Source organism: Cetorhinus maximus, chromosome 20, assembly GCF_964194155.1.
Source record: "Cetorhinus maximus chromosome 20, sCetMax3.hap1.1, whole genome shotgun sequence".
Taxonomy (NCBI): Eukaryota; Metazoa; Chordata; class Chondrichthyes; order Lamniformes; family Cetorhinidae; genus Cetorhinus; species Cetorhinus maximus.
In genome coordinates this window covers 65,076,428-65,097,697 of record NC_135898.1, presented here as the reverse complement: position 1 = coordinate 65,097,697, position 21,270 = coordinate 65,076,428, and the positions used below count along the sequence as shown (strand labels likewise).

General features: G+C 43.1%; 1 protein-coding gene across 3 annotated transcripts in view; it reads left to right on the top strand.

The window, feature by feature from the left end:
* The first annotated feature begins 19,562 nt into the window (after positions 1-19,562).
* adam12a (ADAM metallopeptidase domain 12a) overlaps positions 19,563-21,270 on the top strand; it is a 445,440-nt gene continuing 443,732 nt past the window's right edge. For all 3 annotated transcript variants that reach the window (XM_078564869.1, XM_078564868.1, XM_078564867.1), the window contains exon 1: positions 19,563-19,865. In XM_078564869.1, the coding sequence (XP_078420995.1) occupies positions 19,703-19,865 (163 nt within the window). In that variant the 5' untranslated portion in view covers positions 19,563-19,702. The remainder of the gene's footprint in view (positions 19,866-21,270) is intronic.

Sequence of the window (21,270 nt, the reverse complement as noted above, 5' to 3'; positions counted from 1 at the left end):
ATTTGAGCAAGCCAATGGTGTACAGGTAGCTTTCATTGTATCGACACTGGGATTCTTTTTGAGAATATCTCAGTGGAGTTAGAAGCCACCTCTTCAGACGGTCGTCCTTGTCACCCAGAATCCATCCATGTATTTGGGGCTGGGGTAGAAGAACTGAGGCAGCCTTGACTTGTGAATTATAAAGGAGTCATGGCGGGTTCCTGGTAAACATGCACAGACATGCAAGAAGTTCTTCCCATGGTCACAGTCCACCTGGACATTGATGGAATGATATCCCTTCTTGTTAATGAACCTCTCTGGTCTTTCTGTGGGTGCCTTCATGCCACATGGATGAAGTCCATGATGCTTGTGGGAAGTCAATTATTGATGCAAAACCCCTTGCCTTCTAAGCTTTGAGGCCGCATCCGTTGGGAAGCTGATGAAGTCAGCAACTCTTGTGAAGAGGGCATCTATGACAACGTGAATGCAGCGGTGAACAGCTGACTGAGATTTTCCACAAAGGTCAGCAGCAGAGCCCTGAAATGAACCTGAGGCAAAAAAGTTGAGGGTCACTGTCACCTTCAGTGAGCTGTTCTTAGGGGCCAATTCTTCATTAAGGAGGTTGGTCATTATCTCCTTAGACAGCCTCATCCTGCACTGGTGGTCAGACATCTCCAGGTTAGTGTGCCTATTGCGGTATACACAGTACTCAGGGTATTCTCAGCTCCTTCTCTTCCTCGATGCTGGCTGCTGAGGATTGCGAATGTGCCTCTTGCTGCCTAGGGACCCTTTCTCAGGACATATGAGGCTGCTGCTGCAGCTGCCCTGCCTCAATGGCCCGCAGATATGGGGGAGCAGCACCTATGTCCAGTGGCAGACTTTGCTGCTTGGATTTGAGATTTTTCAAGCCTGCCTGAACAGACTTGATGCCCTGTTCTCCACCACCCCCCTCTCTCCCCTACCTCTCCCATTGTAGCATTTTTTTCCCAGACCCTGATTTTTCAAGGAGTGCACTCCCTCCATTCACCCCTCCATTGTGCAAATCCAATATCTTCCCTGAGGCTTTTCTGCTCAAAGTACAGCAAAAGTTTCCTTTCTTGCACACTTTTCAGAACTTCTGCAGCTTCTGAGTGCCCTCCCACATGCTCCCTATTGCACTGAGCTGGAGTAGTTTACACAGCCTTCTGGAATTTGCATGACATCCTGAAAATTGCGAGGGAACTGCTTCAGCAGTTCTTTTAACAATGTGCCTAACGTCCCTCATGCTACCTGAGGACTCCAGACTTGCCCCCTTTCCCGTGCTGATGAAAATAGCCGGAGCCAGAAATGGGGGTGGGAATTCTGGACCTGGGTCCTGCCCATCGTTTTTCCAACCAGCCTGACGCACTTCAACTCTGCATCAGCACCACAGAACCCGGCCCATTGTGTACGATTAAAATAAGAGCAGGAACTACATATTCTGCATTAAGCAATTAGACAAAAGGAGTGGACAAAGTAATAGGCGACTTATTTATTTCTGTTCTTTCATTCGTTGGTGCCATCGTCTTCCTGAAGGTTGATTGTCATGGATCTCTGCCTCTGTCTGTCCTGTGTTGCCCTTACATATTCTGCCAAAGTCAACTATATTCAGCCCATTATATCTGTCATCTATTATCTCCTCTGCTTTCCTTTACTACGCTTTCTGTCAGTCTTCCCCTCCAATAATTGTCTCTGTGTACTGTCTGCTCTAATGATGTGAGGTGTAGCTTCCTCTCTTTGATCTTACGCACTAATTTCCTCTTCTCTCCAGATTTTTCCAGCATTTCTTCATTAGCCTTTCTGTCTGTGTAGGATATGTGGAACATATCCTTTAAGTCCACATCTCGAATGCATTTACTTCAATAGTCTCTTTGCTTGTTGTCCATGTTGTTGCAAATATCTGATTTCATAATTCATATACTTGAGAAAATAACTTTCAGTTTAGGAATAGAATTTAAATGTCAACAAATGGAAACACTTGGCTGAGAAACTGGTAAACAGGCCTAGAGTAAATACACTCCAAAGGGTAACCTGTGTTTATTTCGTAAGGTCAGAATTAGAAGTGAGAAAACTTAAACAATGGGTGACCCATCTCGGAGCTTTTGGGAGGGACTGAAGATTTATAGTTATTTCAATATGGGATTCAGATTATTCATCTAGATTCCAGATTCAAAGAAACTAAAAGCAATTTTGTAAATTAGGGGTTTTATTGGTGGAACCGGGAAGTCTGTTAACTCCATTAGAGACATAAATTATTCATGTGGGTCACAGAATCAATGGGTTGTTTTGAAGGTAAAAGATAATTAGTTTACATTTTTATTTCATGGATCCTGAGTATGCCACATTGCCATGGAAATAGGTTATACGGGGGGAACTACCCTTTTTGTGTTTGTTGTTTGCTGTGTGTCTGCTCACAGAAACTAGCAGTCAGCTTGGTTGGAGCCTCAAGGCAGAGAGAGATAGAGTCTGCCAGGAGCTTCAAAACAGCTGTGGGGGCAGATTAGGAGAAAGCAATCTGTGTCTGTTGAAAGTCAGGACAAGGAATGTAGAGATCATTCCTTGTCCTGGCCAAGGATGTTCCTGATTTTTAAATCGCTAAGTATGAATGCAGTGAGGCCCAAGCTTGAGCTGAGAAGTTCACAGTTATGGAGCTTTGAAGAAAAGTTGGAGGGTCATTTAGCCAGAAGCTAATGGAAGGATTGCCATGAAATCTTGTACCTCGGAGAATAGCTGAAACATTGAAGAGAAATCAAAGTGAATTCCAAAGAACTGTGACATATTTGGTTTATTTCCAGAAGGAGAAAAGACCCGCAAGGTCTCCGAATGTATGAGCGAACGCTTGGGTAAAAGTAGGAAGTAAAAGGGGAACTGGATTTAAAACTCTGTTGTCAGGAGTGCTTGCTTTGTTTAATTTTTTTTATATGCAGTAAAGTTTGCTTTTGTTTAAGAACGTGAAATCTTGTAGTGTAGTTTATTTCAGGTAATAATTGGACTTCGAATTTCTCTACAAAGATCATAACAATGTCTCCAAGACATATAACATAAATGTCAAAAATAAAGCCCCTCTTTTTCTAAGATTCAGGTTCAGTTTCTTTGCTGTTTACGCATCCAGCATTCTGACAAAGCTGGCCTTGGCTATCCTGAATCTCCTTCTCACAAACAAGATTATTGTTTAACAGTATTCAATTAAAATTTTAGTTCAATATTATCAACAGGTTGTGTGCTAACAGGGTCCATATAATTCTTATCATGTTTTTAAATAGATTAATGACCAAAATTCTTTGCATTTCATTTTGTAAGCACCATCTACATAGTACTTCAAGGAATTGATGGGACCCTCTTGCTATTTTGTGCACCTCACTCTAGTGAACAATGTAGCTACTCTCAAGTGGCATCTCTTGGGAACAAAACCATTTTGAGTGTTTTAATTTGTTTACTGCTTCTGTTTGTTGATAAAAATGATAAAAATGCGAAAACATATTTCATTCAATTTGCAACTGGGCATACTGACCAAGTAATTCCGAGGTTCAGTCTAATGTTTGTGTTTTTAGTTTATTTGGTTACGTTATGACAGTGATGCCATGATTTGTGTTGACAGCTCTGGCTTAGGGAGATAAAAATCAGCCAAAGTTCTTGTCCTTGATCTTCATCCAATGGCTTTACAGGATCTGCACATGTGTTGTGCAATGACAAGGCTGTGTTTGCTGCAATGCTCATTAGTTAAGTAGTCTACTGAAACATACTGTCAAGGGTTGCACATGAGTTCAGGTCATTGATGAAAGCACCAGAGAGCAACTGATGTTCCATAAATTGATCACGCACTCACTGAAATATTGCACAGAATCTTATCAGCTGAGCAGAGATGGCTTAGGAGGTGGGAGAACGAGGAATTTTTGAAACATGCACATCAAGTCTTTTACCCAATGCGTTCATACCTCTAACTGAACTTAATAGAGGTGGCGTGATACCTGCCTCAGTCACACGTCCAGCAGTGGCAGGTAACTATAGACAATTAGATGCCTACCTAGACTCAAATTGGTGACACCACCAGGGTCTTACTGGCAGAGACAGCACGCCTGCCAAAGTCCAGCAGGCGACTAGAGGTGGCCTCCTGGGAAGGCCACAGCTGCAACTCTAGTTCCACAATGATGGCCCAGCAGCTGTGACTACAGCCTATTGAACCTCCTTTTGAAGTACTCAGAGGGCTCCTTCAGCCCACCCGGCATCCTTAATTGGACAAGGCAACTGCAGGTGGTCTGTCAATTGGTCACCTTTAGTAAAATAGCACAAGCAGGCAGCCTTCATAAACCAGAAATAGTCCTGAAATTCATTCAAAAACTACGGTGGTAGGATTCTATCCATTTTTTCTTCAGAATAGTTTTGAATTTGCTTCCCCTCCCATTAAGAGCAGTTTAAAAACAACTATGCCTTAAGTGCCAGATTATATGGTCAATATTCTTGCTACTTTAGCTTGAGTCACATGTCTGAAGTCCTGCTGTATTAGTCACTGCATTATGAGTTGTTAACAGCTGTGCTACAGGCAACAGCCGTCAAAACCTGGCTTCAAGTCTCCCAGCTAATTCCTTTTGGCTTTCATTCGAATATTTACCTTGGAATATGTCCTCTTTACATGTCAGGATCATTACAGCCACAATTTCCAAATTCCATCTCCCACTGTGACCATTTTTCAGGTTTGAGAAAAGGTAGTATTGGAAACCATCTGCTTCTGTGTATGTGTCCAAGGATGTTAAACAATAATATTAGCAATGTAAAACTATGTTATTGTAGAAAGATATTTCAGCTCATTTCATTTTTACATAAATATTTAAAGGTACAAATCCAACTAATATTGGATATTAACTTTTCCAAACAGCTGATGAAGTGCCACGGGGGCAATTGCAAAATTTTGACAATCCATTTACAAGTTTTTCTGAATTGGTGCCATATTTCAATTGCAGGATGTTACAGCAGTTCAAATGTTGCAAACATCTGATCCCCTCTGCCAACAACGCATCTTTTGGGATTTTTAATAGGTCTTTCAATTTTCTGTTAAACTGTTTGAATCTATAAAGTAACTGTATGGTACTGTAGACAACTGCTGCTTTTTAAATATTTTTATTTGAACCTTCAGAATAATGATGAGACAAGTCCAAACTAATGTTGTGTAAATGGGAGTCTTGCCAGCCATGCATTGAGTCATGATTTGGGAGTCAGTTGGACGTGGTTAGAAAATAAAAGATTTTATTCAGCCATAAAGATGATTTCATCGAGACCAAATCATTACCACTAATGGGAGACAGTGACATAGTGGCAACGTCACTGGACAAGCACTCCAGAGACTAATGCCGTGTGAACTGGGGTTCAAATCCCACCTCGGCAGCTGGTGGAATTTACATTGTCAATTAATCTGGAATTTTAAACTGGCCTCAATAATGAGAGCTATTATTGTTGATTGTCATTAAAAACCTATCTGGTTAATGGTGTACTTTTAAAAAAAATCTATCTGGTTCACTAATGCCCTTTAGAGAAGGAATTCTGCTGTCCTTACCTGGCCTGGCCTGGCCTACATGTGACTCCAGTCCCACAGCAGTATGGTTGACTCTTAACTGCCCTCTGGAATGTCCTAGCAAATCACTCAGTTGTACTGAACCGCTACCATCGACCTAGGCACTGGAAACAACAATGGCACACCCTGCAAAGCCTTCCTTACTGACCTCATGGGGCTTGATCCACAAGTTAGTCAAGCAACAGCCTGACATAGTCATCCTCAATGAATCATACCTTACAGTCAATGTCCCAGACACACCATCACCATCAACATTAGCAGAGGTGGCGACAGAGTGGCATACAGGAAGGAGGAAGTTGCCCTGGGAGTCCTCAACATTGACTCCGAACTCCATGAAGTCTCACAGAGTCAAGTCAAACATGGAAAAGGAACCCTCCTGCTGATGACTACCTACCATCCTTCCTCAGCTGATGAATCAATGCTCGTCCATGTTAAACACCACTTGGAGGAAGCACTGAGGGTGGCAAGAATGCGCTCTGGGTAGGGGACTTCAATATCCATCACCAAGAATAGCTCAGTAGGACCACTGCTGGCTGAGTTCTGAAGGACATTTCTGCTAGAATGGGCCTGCGGCAGGTGGCTAGGGAACCAACAAGTGATAAAAACCTACTAGATCTTTTCCTCACCAAACTACCTGTCACAGATGATTCTGTCCATGACTGTATAGGTAGAAGTGACCACCTGAAGCCCTTGTAAAGAGGAAGTCCTATCTTCCAGCGTATTGTGTGGTACTATCACTGTGCTAAATGGGATAGATTCAGAACAGATCTAGCAGATCAAAACTGGACATCAATGAGGTGCTGTGAACCATCAGTAGCAGGAGAATTGTATTCAACCACAAACTGTCACCTCATGGCCCGGCATATACTCCGCTCTACCATTACCATCAAGCCAAAGGATCAACCCTGGTTCAATGAAGAGTGCAGAGGGCATGCCAGGGCATCACCAAGCATACCGAAAAATGAGGTAGCAACCTAATGAAGCTACAACACAAGACTTGCGTGCCAAACAGTGGAAGCAGATGTGATAGACAGAGTTAAGCGATCCCAAACCAGTGGATCTGATCAAAAGTCTGCAGTCCTGCCACATCCAGTTGTGAATGGTGGTGGACGTTTAAACAACTAACTAGAGGAGGAGGCTCCACAAATATCCCCATCTGTAATGATGAGAGAGCCCAGCAGACCAGTGCAAAAGACAAGGCTGAGGCATTTGCGACAATCTTCAGCCAGAAGTGCCAAGTGGATGATCCATCTTGGCCTCCTCCTGAGGTCCTCAGCATCACAGGTGCCAGTCTTCAGCTAATTCAATGCGCTCCACTTGATATCAAAAAACGGCTAAAGACACTGGATACTGCAAATGCCATGGACCCTGACAGCATCCCAACAATGGTACTGAAGACTTGTGCTCCAGGACTAGCCATATCCCTAGCTAAGCTGTTCCAGTATAGCTACAACACTGGCATATCGCCGATCATGTGAAAAATTGCCCAGGTATGTCCTGTCCACAAAAAGCAGGACAAATCCAATCCAGCCAATTGCCAGCTGGTCAGGTTACTCTCGATCATCAGCAAAGTGATGGAAGTTGTCATTGACAATGTGATAAAGCAGCACTTTCATGGCAATAACCTGCTCACTGATGCTCAGTTTGGGTTCCACCAAGGCTACTCAGCTCCTGACCTCATTAAAGCCTTGACCCAAACACGGATAAAAGATCTGAATTCAGGAGGGGAGGTGAGAATGACTGGCGTTGGCATTGAGGCTGCATTTGACTAAGCGTGGCATCAAGCAGCCCTAACAAAATTGAAGACAATGGGAATTGGGGAAAACTCTCCATTGGTTTAAGTCATATCTAGCAAAAAGGAAGATGGTTGTGGTTGTTGGAGGCCAATTAGCTCAGTGCCTGGACAGGAGTTCCTCAGGGTAGTGTCCTAGGCCCAACCATCTTCAGCTGCTTCATCAATGACCTTCCCTCTGTCCTAAGATTTGTTATGATCCTTGGCTAGACCCGCAAGTTGTTGGTAAGATTGGGTTTGGGACGAATAATGTTTTTTTTAAAGCAGAAAAAGTTTGAGATTCAAGACACTTACTAAGCAAATAAAGCCACAAAATTCCATGGGTTCTGAACAAACAAAAATAAACTTCACTATACAAAGTCAGAAAGATAAAACCATTTACAATATCCATCTCATACTCTAACATTCAAGGTTAATATGAGGTACATGTGAATTAACAGGCAAACAGTGGTCAAACACACTGAACAGCACAATAAATGCTAGATTTGACCAAAACAGATTCCATGGATTTCTCAACAATCCACCCAGATGTCAGTAACATGGTGAGTCAACAAATCCCAATGAAGCTTCATTTCTCTCTCACGAGGAATTTCAATGCTTACCTTCAAAGATCTCGCCTTGGAATTCTCTCCAAAGGTCGCTCCAGCTCGGACGGCATCAACGATGGCCCACTTCGCAGTGTTTTAGTCTCATCTCACGAGATTTTGCTCCCCTGGATTCCTGAGTCTACAGTCAATCGCCACCTCACAAGCACAATTTCAGCTCTTCTGCCACATCAAGCAGAACTCTACTGCTCCATAGGGGTACCTTTGCCCCAACGGCCTGCAACATAGAGTCAACAACCTTCAGCTGCCTTCTTGATGTTCAGGGCTCTCTCCGATTACCAGGGCTTCTTCCAAGTCCACTTCACTTAACATCCGTTCCCCACAGCCCTTTCTCTATTTGCAGCCTGTTTCATTGCTCCTTTCTTTTTCCTCAACATAACTGGGATCTGTTTCTGTCCCCTATCTTTGTCCTTTGCCTGGGACTTCCTTTTGGGACATCTCCCTTGTCCCCTGCCTGGGACTCTTGCTGGCTATTGCGCTCTGCAGCTGGACACCTGATCTGGGTTTTCACGCCTTTTTTTTCTCTTTATGCACTGGAACGTTGGGCTTGCCCTGGGCCTGAAGAACGTAAAGATGCAGAATTGCACGTGCGCAGCCCGCTCCCAGCGGCACAGAAAGTCCAAGGTCTGTCGGGAGTTGAAGTTCCCAATCTCTGAGCTCACTAAGGTAAGTATAGTTTATGTAACAGGTTAGAAGTGGGGATGTTCACTGATGATTGCACAAAACAGTAACATTTGCAATTATTCAGATATTGAAACAGTCCATGCCCATATGCAACAAAACCTGGACAGCATTCAGGTTCAGGCATTTGTGCCACACACGTGCCAGGCAATGATCATCTCCACCTGGGGAGAATCCAATCACCTCCCCTTGATATTTGATGGTATTACCTTAGCTGAATCCCCCACTATCAACATCCTGGGAGTTACCATTGACCAGAAACTGAACTGGAACAGGCATACAAATACTGTGGCCACATGAAGCTGGGAATTCTGCAGCAAGTAACACATTTCCTGACTCCCCAAAGCCTGTCGACTGCCTACAAGGCACAAGTTAGGACTGTGATGGAATACTCTCCACTTGCCTGGATGAGTGCAGCTCCAACAACACTCAAGGAGCTTGACACCATCCAGGACAAAGCAGCTCTCTTGAGCAGCACCCCATCCACCAACTTGAACATCCACTCCCTCCACCACTGACAAACAGTGGCAGTAGCGTGTACAATAAAGATCCACTGCAGCAACTCACCAAGGCTCCTTCAATATACCTTCAAAACCCACGACCTCTACCACCTAGAAGGACAAAGGCAGCAAACGCATGGGAACACCACCACCACCCACAAATTCCCCTCCAAGAAACACAGCATCTTGACTTAGAACTATATCACCGTTCCTTCACTGTCGCTGGATCAAAATCCTGGAACTCCCTTCCTAACAGCACTGTGGGTGTACCTGCACCACATGGACTGCAGCAGTTTTTCAAGAAGGCGGCTCACCACCACCTTCTTAAGGGCAATTAGGGATGGGCAATAAATGCTGGCCTAGTCAGCGACGCCCACATCCCATGAATGAATGAAAAAAACACACAATGGACAGGTTGTTCAGAAAAATACTTCCTCAGGAAACAAAGGTAGCAAAATTCAACTGCAGTAGAGATGCAAACGGGCAGTACCATTCAGTATTTCTTTCCATAACGGAAAGGAAAAATCAGGTGGGATGTTTAATGGGCAGATGATTTAATACTGTCAATTTTACACCTTTGCCAAAGTTGAATTTCTCCCCTGAGAGTCACTGATACTATATTGTAAAAAATTATATTTACCCGACCTATACTACAAAAATTAAAGGCCCATGAACCAGGTTACAGCTTCCTGCTTCAACCAAAGAGTTTTTTTCTAAACACATATTTGAATATTACTATTTTGCTTCCAGTTCCTTCATACGGGTATTAAAATACAAAGGTGCAGCAGATCTATATTCAGAACATAAAAACAAAATACTGAAGGTGCTGGAAATCCGAAATAAAAAATAAAATGCCTCAAACATTAAGCATCAATGAAGAGAGAAAGGTGGGATTAACATTTCCAATTGATAATCTTTCGTCAGACTCCAATGTTTCAGGTCAATGATCTTTCACAAATTGCAATGTTTTCATTTGTAATTCTTTTCAAAAATTTCCTTGAGAGAAAAATTGATAAACAGCATATCATTTCCAATATCAAATAAGCTGATTATTGCATCTGATTCGAATATGGGGCATCGGGGGAGGGCAGGGCGAGGGGTGCTGTTTGTCGTAAGTACCAAAAATATGAAATTGAAGAATAGGCTAAATATTAATTAAGCTGATAGTGGTTTAAACATACATGGCTGATCCCAATGTTTTAAATGACTAAATCAAAATCAAAGGAAAAAGCTTTTGCAAGAACTGTTGTGACTAATGACCGTAGGGATGAAGTTCATGGAAGAATAAAGTGAAATGGTGCCGGAAGGTAATTAAATTAGAGAAAGAAATGAAGCCTGAGAAAAATAACAAAATGTGAGAATTAATGCTTCCCTAGTTAAAGAAAGAGCTGATTAGTGGTAAATAGAACATGAAGAAACTTAAGTGAATAGAAGTGCAAAGTCTGTGCAAACCGCTGAATTGAACATATTGAGCCTTTTCTCGTGTTGAATGCACCAAAAAACAATGGTTGCTTCCTATCTCATTTGCCTTTTTGCTGGTCAAGATTATGGCCTTCACCCACATCTCCCCCTGCATTCAGCCCCACCCTCCTAAAAAAAAAAGTTTTCAATCATTCCCTACCTCCGCCAACCCTCCCCCCACCAACCCCTGGCACCCTGCACCCAACGCCAGGCTAAGTAACTTTGCAGTTGCCTTCACTCCCCACACCTCGAAGCAGAGCATTTATCAGGAACTATTTCTCCACTCAGAAGGTGAAGAAGAAACAGAAACAGAGCACCCTCAAATGTGATGACTGGATGGCAGGACCTTTGCATCATTGACAAGTATCAAGGACTCTTGAAACACCAGTGGAGGTCCCACAATCTGATAAAATGAGTGGATTTCCTTGTAAAACCATGCATCTGCATGAAAATGCTGTTGCATTGGCGTATAAATAATGGTGAACACCATTAGCTTCTATTGAAGTCAAATTATGGCCATAAAATTTGGTATACGAAGTATATGTTTCATTGAAGGTTCATACAGTACTTATTATACCTATTATTCCTGCAGGATTCCCTGTGACAAGTATTCAAATGTTAAATGTGTGGTACACAACAGCCGCTATTGGGTATTTGTGACGTTACCCTGAGATTATAAAATCTGGTCACTAGGTTCACACAAAATGTTTCAGCTGCTACTTCTAACTCTGTATCTTAAATTTATAATATCCAAAATAATAGTTGAAACAAAATAGATTCTTTTTAAAAATTCACTATTCGTATAATAACAGGATTACATTTATCTATTGAATTTATTTTGTGTATTTTAATACCTTCATTGAAGTTTTTACTTTAATGCCAAAGCCTGTCTTAAAAGCTAGTCCTGAACTTGACATTTTTGCAGAGATGTGTTTCTGTGAATCAAATTTAGATCTGAGCATGTGCAGTGTGCCTAATTTCCCATGATGCATTAGAACCATTCAGTCAGCATCATTGGTGGCATGGAAAAAAATCCTCTAATACTTTTTACACTTTCTAGCTTTTCTTCATATAATGAGAAAAAATGTGGACACATTTCAAAAACTTTACTCAGGTACTATCTATATTGAGTTTCAAAAACACAGATAAGCCATGGAGAGAAATGAGAGCATTCTGATTACAATAATAAATCAAAATAGAACATTCTGGAAACACTTGGAAAGGTCCAGCAGTGTCTGTGGTGAGAGGAAGCTAGAGTTAATGTTTTAGTTCTCATGACATTTTGTCAGGATGGGAAGCCAATAACCTACAATATTAACCTCACCTTCCTCTCGCCAGGATTGTTGCCTGGCCCACTGACTAATTCTAGTATTTCCCTTTTTTTATATCAGATTTCAAATTTTTGCAATATTTTGCTTTATATTCTATGTTCTAAATCTATATCTGCTGTACTGTTGTTGTTGTGTTATATAAAAGTATATTCAGTTTAAGTTTGAATGAGTGACTGGTGAAGAGGGGAAAGAGAAAAAAAGGAGTATGTTTTCTTAGAATAGAGTGAAGTTTAAAAGCAAATTTGAGGGAAACAGATAAAATGGTACAGTAGGAGGGAGAGGAGAGAAATGAATCTGGTTGAGGGTGAGAGGACTGCATGACCTCTTTTATAACCCACTCTTGGTGAGGAGAAACTGGAAGGAAGTGAGAGTGCATGGAAGTATAAAGGTTAGGTGAGTGGCATTGCAGCAATGTGAAGGGGAAGGGAAGATACAGGGCTTTACTGGGTCATTGAAAGAGGTGAGTTAGTGAGGGAGACACAGGGGTGATTGGAAGGGAAATGCGTTTAGGAATGATGAGGAGAGAGGATGCAGCTGAAGTGAGGTAATGGGAGGAAGCACGAGTGGGGATGAAATGGGAAATGGGCTGCTCCCAATCACATAATTTGTACACTACATTTGAGTTGCAGATACAGAGATTATGATAGCTTCATTGCCCACCATTGCACTTGCCATTTCCTCCCACTGCCCACCCCAGAGAGATAGAAAGAGAAGATAAGAACACAGTAGATAAAGGTCTAAGATGAATAAAGTACTAAGAAGATAAAGATAGCCAAAAGCACTAAAGGACCAACAGAGACAATTAGCAACATGAAGACATCAATAATCTTTAAGAGAGTGCTCATGTTCTCCAACTTATTGGGCAGAATTTAATGCCTTTCCTCCTCGCACCACCTCCCCCCACCCCAGAGTGGGCTGGGAGGCAAGAGGACCCATATATTGGATATGTAAGGGTGGGATGGAGAGCCCCTCATCTTCCCCGACTCCCCCTGATTAAGTCAGAGGTGGTAAAGGTCGAAGTTGGCCTTCCTGCCCCCAGCCAATTGCGGCCCTTATCCTGGCAGACTCCCTGAGAGCTTGGTGTGGACCACGGAGGGCCACTCAAGTGGTAGGGGCTGCCCCCGCTGGAAGACCCACCCAACCCCACCTGGGCCTGCCTGACTAACCCCGGTGATCCCCGCACTTAACTTCTTCTCGGGCCTCCATCACTGGCTGCTGGTCCAGGCTGGCTACAGGACCAGCAGTGGCCACTGCTCCCAGTGACACTGCTAAAGCTGACGAGCTCCCAGCCAGCTGATTGGCTGGAGGCTCTTAGAGGCAAACTGTGATGGATAAAACATGTGTTTGAGGTAAAATTGTAAGTATGCATCTCATTTTTGCTTTCTAAGTTACCTCAGAAAAAGTTAAATATATTCAAATTGCCTTAATAGCTTTCAGTGATGATTTTTCTGGGGAATTTTATCTTATTACGTTCCCACCAATGCAATACCAGCTGAGCTTAAAAACAGCACATCTAGCACAAACTGTGAATGGAAATTCTGTTACCAATTATCAGAAAAATCAGCAAGTTCAAGTGCAGTTTCAAGCTGGAAGCTGTGGCTTGTGATTTGGTGAGTCTCTCAGCTGAAAGTGATACTCCTGAGAACCACCATAAAATCTACACTGAGGCTTTTGTTTAAGGATAGGCCTCTGATGGAAAACATTGTTACAGTTATTTGTGATACAGAAATTACGGTGGTAGAGGCAACTGTAAGGATTTTCCTGTAAATTTAGTTATCCATTAGGTATTTATTATTTTACAAATTTTATTTATAGTTTTAAGTTCTCAGCTTAGTAGGAAAAAGGGGTGCTGGAAGCAATTGATAAAATATATTGGTTTACCTTCTTTTTGGTAGGTGTTGCGAACAGCCCATTTTTGTCCTTTAGGGCTATAAATTGGATAAGCCCGTTAGTGGGCATAGGGATTGACTGCAATTGCCTCGCGCCCAATGGGAGTGATGCAGGCATCATGCAAACTGCGATGCCTGTTCATATACCTGGCTGTGCTCTAAGCAGGGGCCCAGGGTCGTGTGAGGCTAGCACAAATTAAAGATAACCTGCACTTCTAAAATCCAGCCTACACCTCTTAAAGGGGAGGTGCATTCTGGCTGAAGCAGACGTTGGGTAAGTCTGTGTTTCTCAGAAGGAAGAAAGAGGAACAATGGAGCAGCAGGCCAGAGAGAGGGCTGCCAGATTCTCCGATGCAGTGCTGGGGGTCTTATGCAGGAGGTGGAGAGGAGGAGAGAGATCATATTTCTGCAGAGGGCCAGAAGGTCCTCCAGTTAAGCATGTAGCAGGGAATGGGAACAGATAGCCAATGCAAGGAGTTGGCTCTGAGAACCTAGAAAATGTTCAGTGACTTCACAGGAGTGGTCAAGGTCAGGGAATGCCATCTCTTACCCACCTCAACAGTACCCTCACACACTTGTCGATGCACCATATCCCCATTACTCACCCATCCGCAATTTCTAGCAATCAGCACCCATGCCTAATATTCATATGCTCCACCTCACCCTCAGACATTTACCATTGCTGCAAGCCTCACATTTTGCAGCTTCCACATATTTCCAGCTATTCACATGCATCAGCGAAACACATTACTGTCACTCTTTCCTCTCTCAGAGGACAAGATGCACGTAAAAGGGGGCAGCAGTAAAGAACTGGCAAAGAACATGCAATACTGCATCTCCTTAGCTCCTTGGAGGAGATGGTGCTCCAGAGTATTGGCGTGCAATTCACTGAGGACTTTGCATTTGGCAACATTGAAACCGTCCAGAATAATGGTATGTTACTGCCTTACACACCTTCTCAAATCCCTCTTCACCCTCATAATCTGGTATTAAATACAAACTGCAGATGGTGTAACCATGCACCTCTTGCTTTACTCCCACTCCTACTTCCATAACCCAACCCTCCCCTTCTGCATTTAAGCTTTCAGACAGCCAAGAACTGCCCCACGGCCTGACAGTGCAACCTGAGAATGAAGGGCAATAAGAAGAGCAGATGTCTGATGAAGAAACATCATCCATTGATCTGACACTTGCAGCCACCAGTTCAGAGACTGGTACTAGAGGGCAGTATAGATGCAGGATTTGCATACAATGAGTCACTGGACAAAAAGGGCTGCAGCCAGGTCAGGGGGGTGGAATAATAACACATGTGCCAGCTCGCAAGAAAGCAAGATCTCAGATGAGTTCTACTGCAAAAGACCCAGATGAGGACTTCAATGGGACAGTGTACAGGAAAAGGCTGATAAGCATTCACATCAAAATGCTTAATGCAGTAGCAAGCCTGACATTGAAACAATTGTCATTCTTAAGGAACATGAAGGAGTCTGGCTCCAACTTGGGCTTCGAGCAGAGCTGGGAGCTCACCCTTTCCAGCTGGGAAGTGGTGGCGAACTCCACAACAGAATTTGTGGACTCAACCATGCTGCCTCTAATGGCCAATGTCTCAGCATCTTTGTAGCACAAAAAGAAGCCACCCAATACTGCAGGGCTGCAATGGAAACTCAGATTGAGGTCATGAGATCACTGCTTGTTGTCATGCAAGCTCAGTTTGGTGCATAGCAGGCTCAGACTGCTGCCATCATGGCTAAGTACACCAGTGCTCAAAGAGGCTTGCAGGCTCTCTCGACAGTTCAGCAGTCTGATCTCCAGCAGATTATTAGGATTGCTGAGGCGCTGTCCCAAGATGCTGCAATGACTCCGTTATGCACCGGTTTGGTTCCAGTTCTGTGACCACCTCTTTGATGCCATCTCAGATGCTGCTCCTGGCTGAGGACAACTGCAGGTAGCATAGAAAACCAGATGTCATGTATAAGATGAGGATGTAGAGCTCCAAATTACAAGAGAAAAATATACATGACAGGCTGTGGGAAAATTGGCTGAAAGATACACTGAAAGAAAAAACGTGAGAATATCATTGAGAGTGTTGCCAATATTACAGACAAATATGGGCACTTTTATAATAGAATAGGATTTTCCAGGTTGATTTGAGTTTTCAAACATTTTGAAATGGAATATTGTAACCCACCTACCATTCTTGATATATATGTTCTTCTCACCGATGCTAGTTCTTGTGAATCAGTCTTCTGCACAATAGCTCCAGTGTTGTGAGGGTCCATAACTTTCACTGTATCTACTAATAATAATACACATAATGTTATGTGACATGAGCTCAATTGGCTGCCCACTGGCATCTAAGATCGTAGCGATATTGGAAAGTAGCCAACTAAAATTGTTTACTTGGAACTTTTCGCTGAAGACACTTGAAAACACATTTTCTTGCTTTTTAGACTCACATGCAGGGTAATACCATCGTTGAAGATGGGGATTGTTCATGGATCCTCCTCATCCATTGATTGCTTGCCACCATTTTCAAGGGCTGGGTTTTTTATAATTCACTTATGGGATGTGGGCTTTGCTGGCTGGGCCAGCATTTATTGCCCATCCCTAGTTGCCCTTGAGAAGGTGGTGGTGAGCTGCCTTCTTGAACTGCTGCAGTCCATGTGGTGTGGGTACACCCACAGTGCTGTTAGGAAGGGAGTTCCAGGATTTTGACCCAACATATGTTGTCCAACATATGGCCAGTGGGCCAGAGTCCGGCCCACCAAAGGTTTCTATCCGGCCCACCAACCTTTCATAACATTAAAACTTTATAGTGAGAACTCTTCCAACTGCCCCCAGAGGTAGGGTGTTTACTCTGCAGCCTAGCCTGCTAGCTACCATACCATCATTGTCTGGAGGGTTGCAGGCATTGGGCCAATGTCTGGCTGCGCTGTTTCTGATTGGCTACCTGGCCTGTCAGTCAAAGGCCTGACGCTCTCCCCCCCGCCCCATTGTGTTTGGTTGCACTATCTTCACAGGCAATGTCTTGGTTAAAAAAAGGATCATATATTGGACTGAAGTCTAATTGTTTAGAATCAAATAGTTTGCTGCAGACAGCATTCCCACCATTATAGCAGCTGATGCACTGAAAAAAAGAGAAGCCTGCCATTTTTTAATGTATCCACGCCCACATCTCATGAATGAATAAAAATAATCTTGCAGTTAGACAACCTAGTGAGACTTTGTTGCTCCGTGCTTTTAATTGTAGAAAGATCTTTGTGTTTGAGTGCTGCCCAGGGAGGCGCGTTTCCAATATATGAAGCTCACCTTCATGGACAGCTGATTCTCACTGACAGTGAGACAAACAGAATATTGCAAATATATTTCTAAATTTGTCAAATTCACCTACAATCTGCATCTTTGATTCTTGCAGGGTATAAGAAGCTTGTTGTCTCTCTCTTTTAGCCTATCCAGAATTTTCCACAATGCTATTTCATGTGTGCGGGAAAACATTGACTACCTGTGTTGGCAATGGCAGGTTTCTCACTAAATCAGTGTTCAATATAGTGACAAGAGCGTTAAGCTAATAAATTAGTCTTCTCATCTGAAGCTTGTTCATAAAAATTGACAGTTTTTGTTGTTTTGATTAATAACAAAATAAATTTCTAATGCCCTGTCTTTCTTAAATTTGCTCCCATGAGTCCCATGGTCCCATAAACTGGTCCCATGAGTGAAAAGAAAATTGAAATGTGGCCCCTCACCACGATATGGTTGGATACCCATGCTCTGGACTTCACACTGGATGGGCTGTAACCACCTGCTGGCTGTAGCTTCATGAAAAGAAAGACTTGCATTTATATAGCACCTTTCACACCCTCCTGGCAACCCAAGATCTTTACAATGAAGTGCCCTTTTGAAGTGTAACATTATCGTAATGTTGGGAACAGGCCCCCCAGTTTGCATACAGTAGCTCCCACAAACAGCATGATGCACCGATAGTCTGTTTTAGTGATGTTGATTGAGGGATAAATATTGTTCTGCACACCAGGGATAACTCCCCTGCTGTTCAAAATGGTGCTTTGGGATCTTTTACATCCACTTGCAAGAGCAGACAGAGGCTTGGTTTAACATCTCATCCACTGGTGCCACACTCCCACAGTACTGCACTGGAGTGTCAGCGTAGATTTTTGTGATCAAGTCTTTAAGCAGGATTTGAACCCTAATCTTCCAGCTCAGAGGTAAGAATGCTACCACCTGAGTCACGACTGTACATGAGTTGGACAGCTGTTTAAAATATGCTCAGGTGAACCATTGGGCCCTCTGGACCAGAGTATTTACTGTAATGCCATGATAAAGTAAGTTCTATCACCCGTTCTCTGCTCGCATTGAAAAAAAGGGGAGCAGGGGTCCTTTACATCCATGCATAGAACTTAGGACAGGCAAAGTGAGAAGCTGGGGCAACCCGATATAATGCAATAAAATATAACGTCTATTTTAACCATTCTGAGCACGGAAATACTAAAAAGAATGATTTGTATATCACCTCATTATTAAACTGAAGTTGTATCACCTCAGAACTAGTCTGAAGTTGTGTGGACAAACGTGTCAGCAATTTTGCATAAACAACAATGACCGGTTAAGTTTATTTTTGGCGATGCTGGTCGACGGGAGTGATTGTTTGTCATGACACCGAGAGGTCCCAGTCCCCTTCAACTAGCGCCGTGGGATAAGTGGCGTTCAAGGCTATCCTGTAGCATGGTAGTAACTTTGTTTGAAGACTAGCTGTAAAATGCTGGTCGAATCTCCACATTACAGGTCTGCCGCCTTGGACTGCAAATCCGCTTTGATCCCCGGAAATGGTTTTGCTACACAAGTTGCTTCAGTGTAACAAGGAAATATTGCACTGGGTTATTTCAGTAAGAGTGTATCAGGTATGAGTGCGAGTTAAGCAGTGCAGGTTGTTTTCAGCTTTATACTAATTGGGGTGGGGGGTTGGAGGCGGGCGAGCACATTCCCTTTGTGTCACAGATTTCTGTGCTCAACTCTCTCGGTTTCTCTGTGAAGTTTGGAAGTTTGTTGTAGCATGCATAAGAAGGCGCCCTCCCCCCTTCCCCCTTCCCAGTTTCAAAAAGTGAACAAAAGCCGAGATGGAGACTTTTCTCATCCATTAAAGATCACTGCACACACACACTTCTGAATGATTTCACTGCACACACACACTTCTGAATGATTTCACTGCACACACACACTTCTGAATGATTTCAGCTTCATTTGGCTGCATGACTCTGTGCTTTGTGTTGTGAAATATTGCTGTGCATTGCCACTAAACCGGCGCCAATGAGCACTATTGGATTGTTAAACACGCACTGAAATCCCCAATCTCTCGGAGTTTACTGCAGTTTCAGGAACCCAAAATCTTGCAAAAGAGTTTTCGACGGAGATTCGTAGTCTGTAGCCCATCGGTGTTGGTTCTCCTCACGGGCTAACACCGAAAAGCATTTTTTTTTTGCCCACGGAACCGTTTAAGAGGGCGAAGGAGACTCTGTTTTGATTACGTCAGCAGGATTGGTCCATTCATATTTTCAAAACTGAGCAGTAAACGGAGCGGGCATTAGGACCACTCGGAAACCTGTATTTGTGGTCGGACAGGCAGACTTACTGGGAGGAAAGAAGCTGCTAAAGTGGCATTTTAGAGCGGGGTTTCCCGTCTTGAGTCTGGAGCACATGAATTGGACATCTGAGCCCTGCCCAGCTGCTTTAGGAACACATGTCTTTGCGGCCTTTGTCCCAAGTGAACTTTGTGACTGTAACCGTGATCCTGCCCAGTCTGGGAGGGCTGTATGAAGCGAGTGACCCTTTGCCGGAAATCTCCCACGTCCTGATCTCGGCTCCCTCTATATTATGGTGCTGATCTCCCTCCTCCAGTCAGATGAAACGTTGGCAAAGTTATCTCACAGTCTGCACAAGATGACAAGAAGACTTGGACGCAATGGTTTGGCAGCAAGACTGCAAATACTCTATGTTTTTATCAGCGTGGCCGATGCCTTCGTAGCATCGAAAGATGGTGAGATTTTTAATGTGTATTTATATAGGCTCTCAGAAGAATTATAACTTTTGTCTGTTGCTTTTTCTGGTATTTTATGTGTAATGTAACCCTCTTGCTACCGCGTTGTGCCCATTGCTACTAATTCAGTTTACTTGCAGTCATGCAGTGGCCGTTACAGCATCTGGCTCCTATTTGAATTAATCAAAGTACATTGGTAACAAACTTTCTCCTCTGCACCACATCAGTTAGACAGTTTACTTGGTATCCCGGGAGATATGTATTGAATCGATGTGATTCGTGCCCTGGTAACTGTGAACTAGACTGGCTTCCTGTCTCTTGGTTCATTTCCAGCATCAGATTGTTGACTGTTGAGGTTTTGATTGCCAGATTTAATAATTATTTTGTTCCCCTGTCAAGTCGGCGTCTTTTACGGCGCAAAGCAGTTCTGGTTTGCTACACTTAGAGAGCTGAATCGGAAATCTAATGGCCATGTTAAGATGCTAGAAGTTGGAAATATCTCTACGGTCCAACTATTCTTATTTTAGTGCTTGTCTTGTTAACCCGTGTGCAATAATAGAACTTCAGCATTTTGCTTGTAAGAAGAATCAGAGAACTTAAGAACAGAGTGACTTTTATTGCACTTATGTATGGAATCAGCGTTTGAACACAATGTTCACTAACACTGATTTAGAAATATGAAATAAATACTTGCAGGATTGTGTAGAGCTTTTGATACCCTAATGAAATTCACCATTAGATCACGCTCACTTCATCTCTTCCTTCAAGTGTGTGACTAGCACTTATCCTTATTCATATGTACCAGCCATAAGGGCCCCGCCTCCAGACAACAGTGCAAAGTGTCAGTTTTCGTTCCTGGCCGTAATGCTCCAAGGGAAGGCCAACATCCTTTTCTTAGTTGCCAGGGTAAGAGAAATATTCCCTAATGTTTCAGCCCAGTGAAAGAATATGATATTGACTTAGAAAACCTTCCAGTGTCCGATGAGGTTGCTGAATTGGACAGATGCCTGGTTGCAGCTCAGCTTAGTTACAGGACAGCAGTCACTTTAAACGCTCCTTGTGCATAAGTATATGTTCACTGTTAGCAGGGATGAGGTGGAAGTCTCCTATCTGTTGAATTATACCAGCTTCATCTTTTATCAAAAGCTAAATCAAAACATCATCCCTTCCACAGGCTGGGGAGTCTATAAAATAAACTTGGCGACTTATCTCAAAGGCTAATTGCTTCTCCAGATCAAGCAACTGCAGTAATCAGCTGATTATTTTTTCTCTGCAGTGAAAATGAATGTTGTTTAGGACTTAGAATTTCCTCTACCTTTTCGTCTGAGTAAAATTGTTCCAATAATTCGTCTCTTTAAAGCAGGGTATGGACTTTGGCAATCTGCATCATTCTGAATTGTTTGAA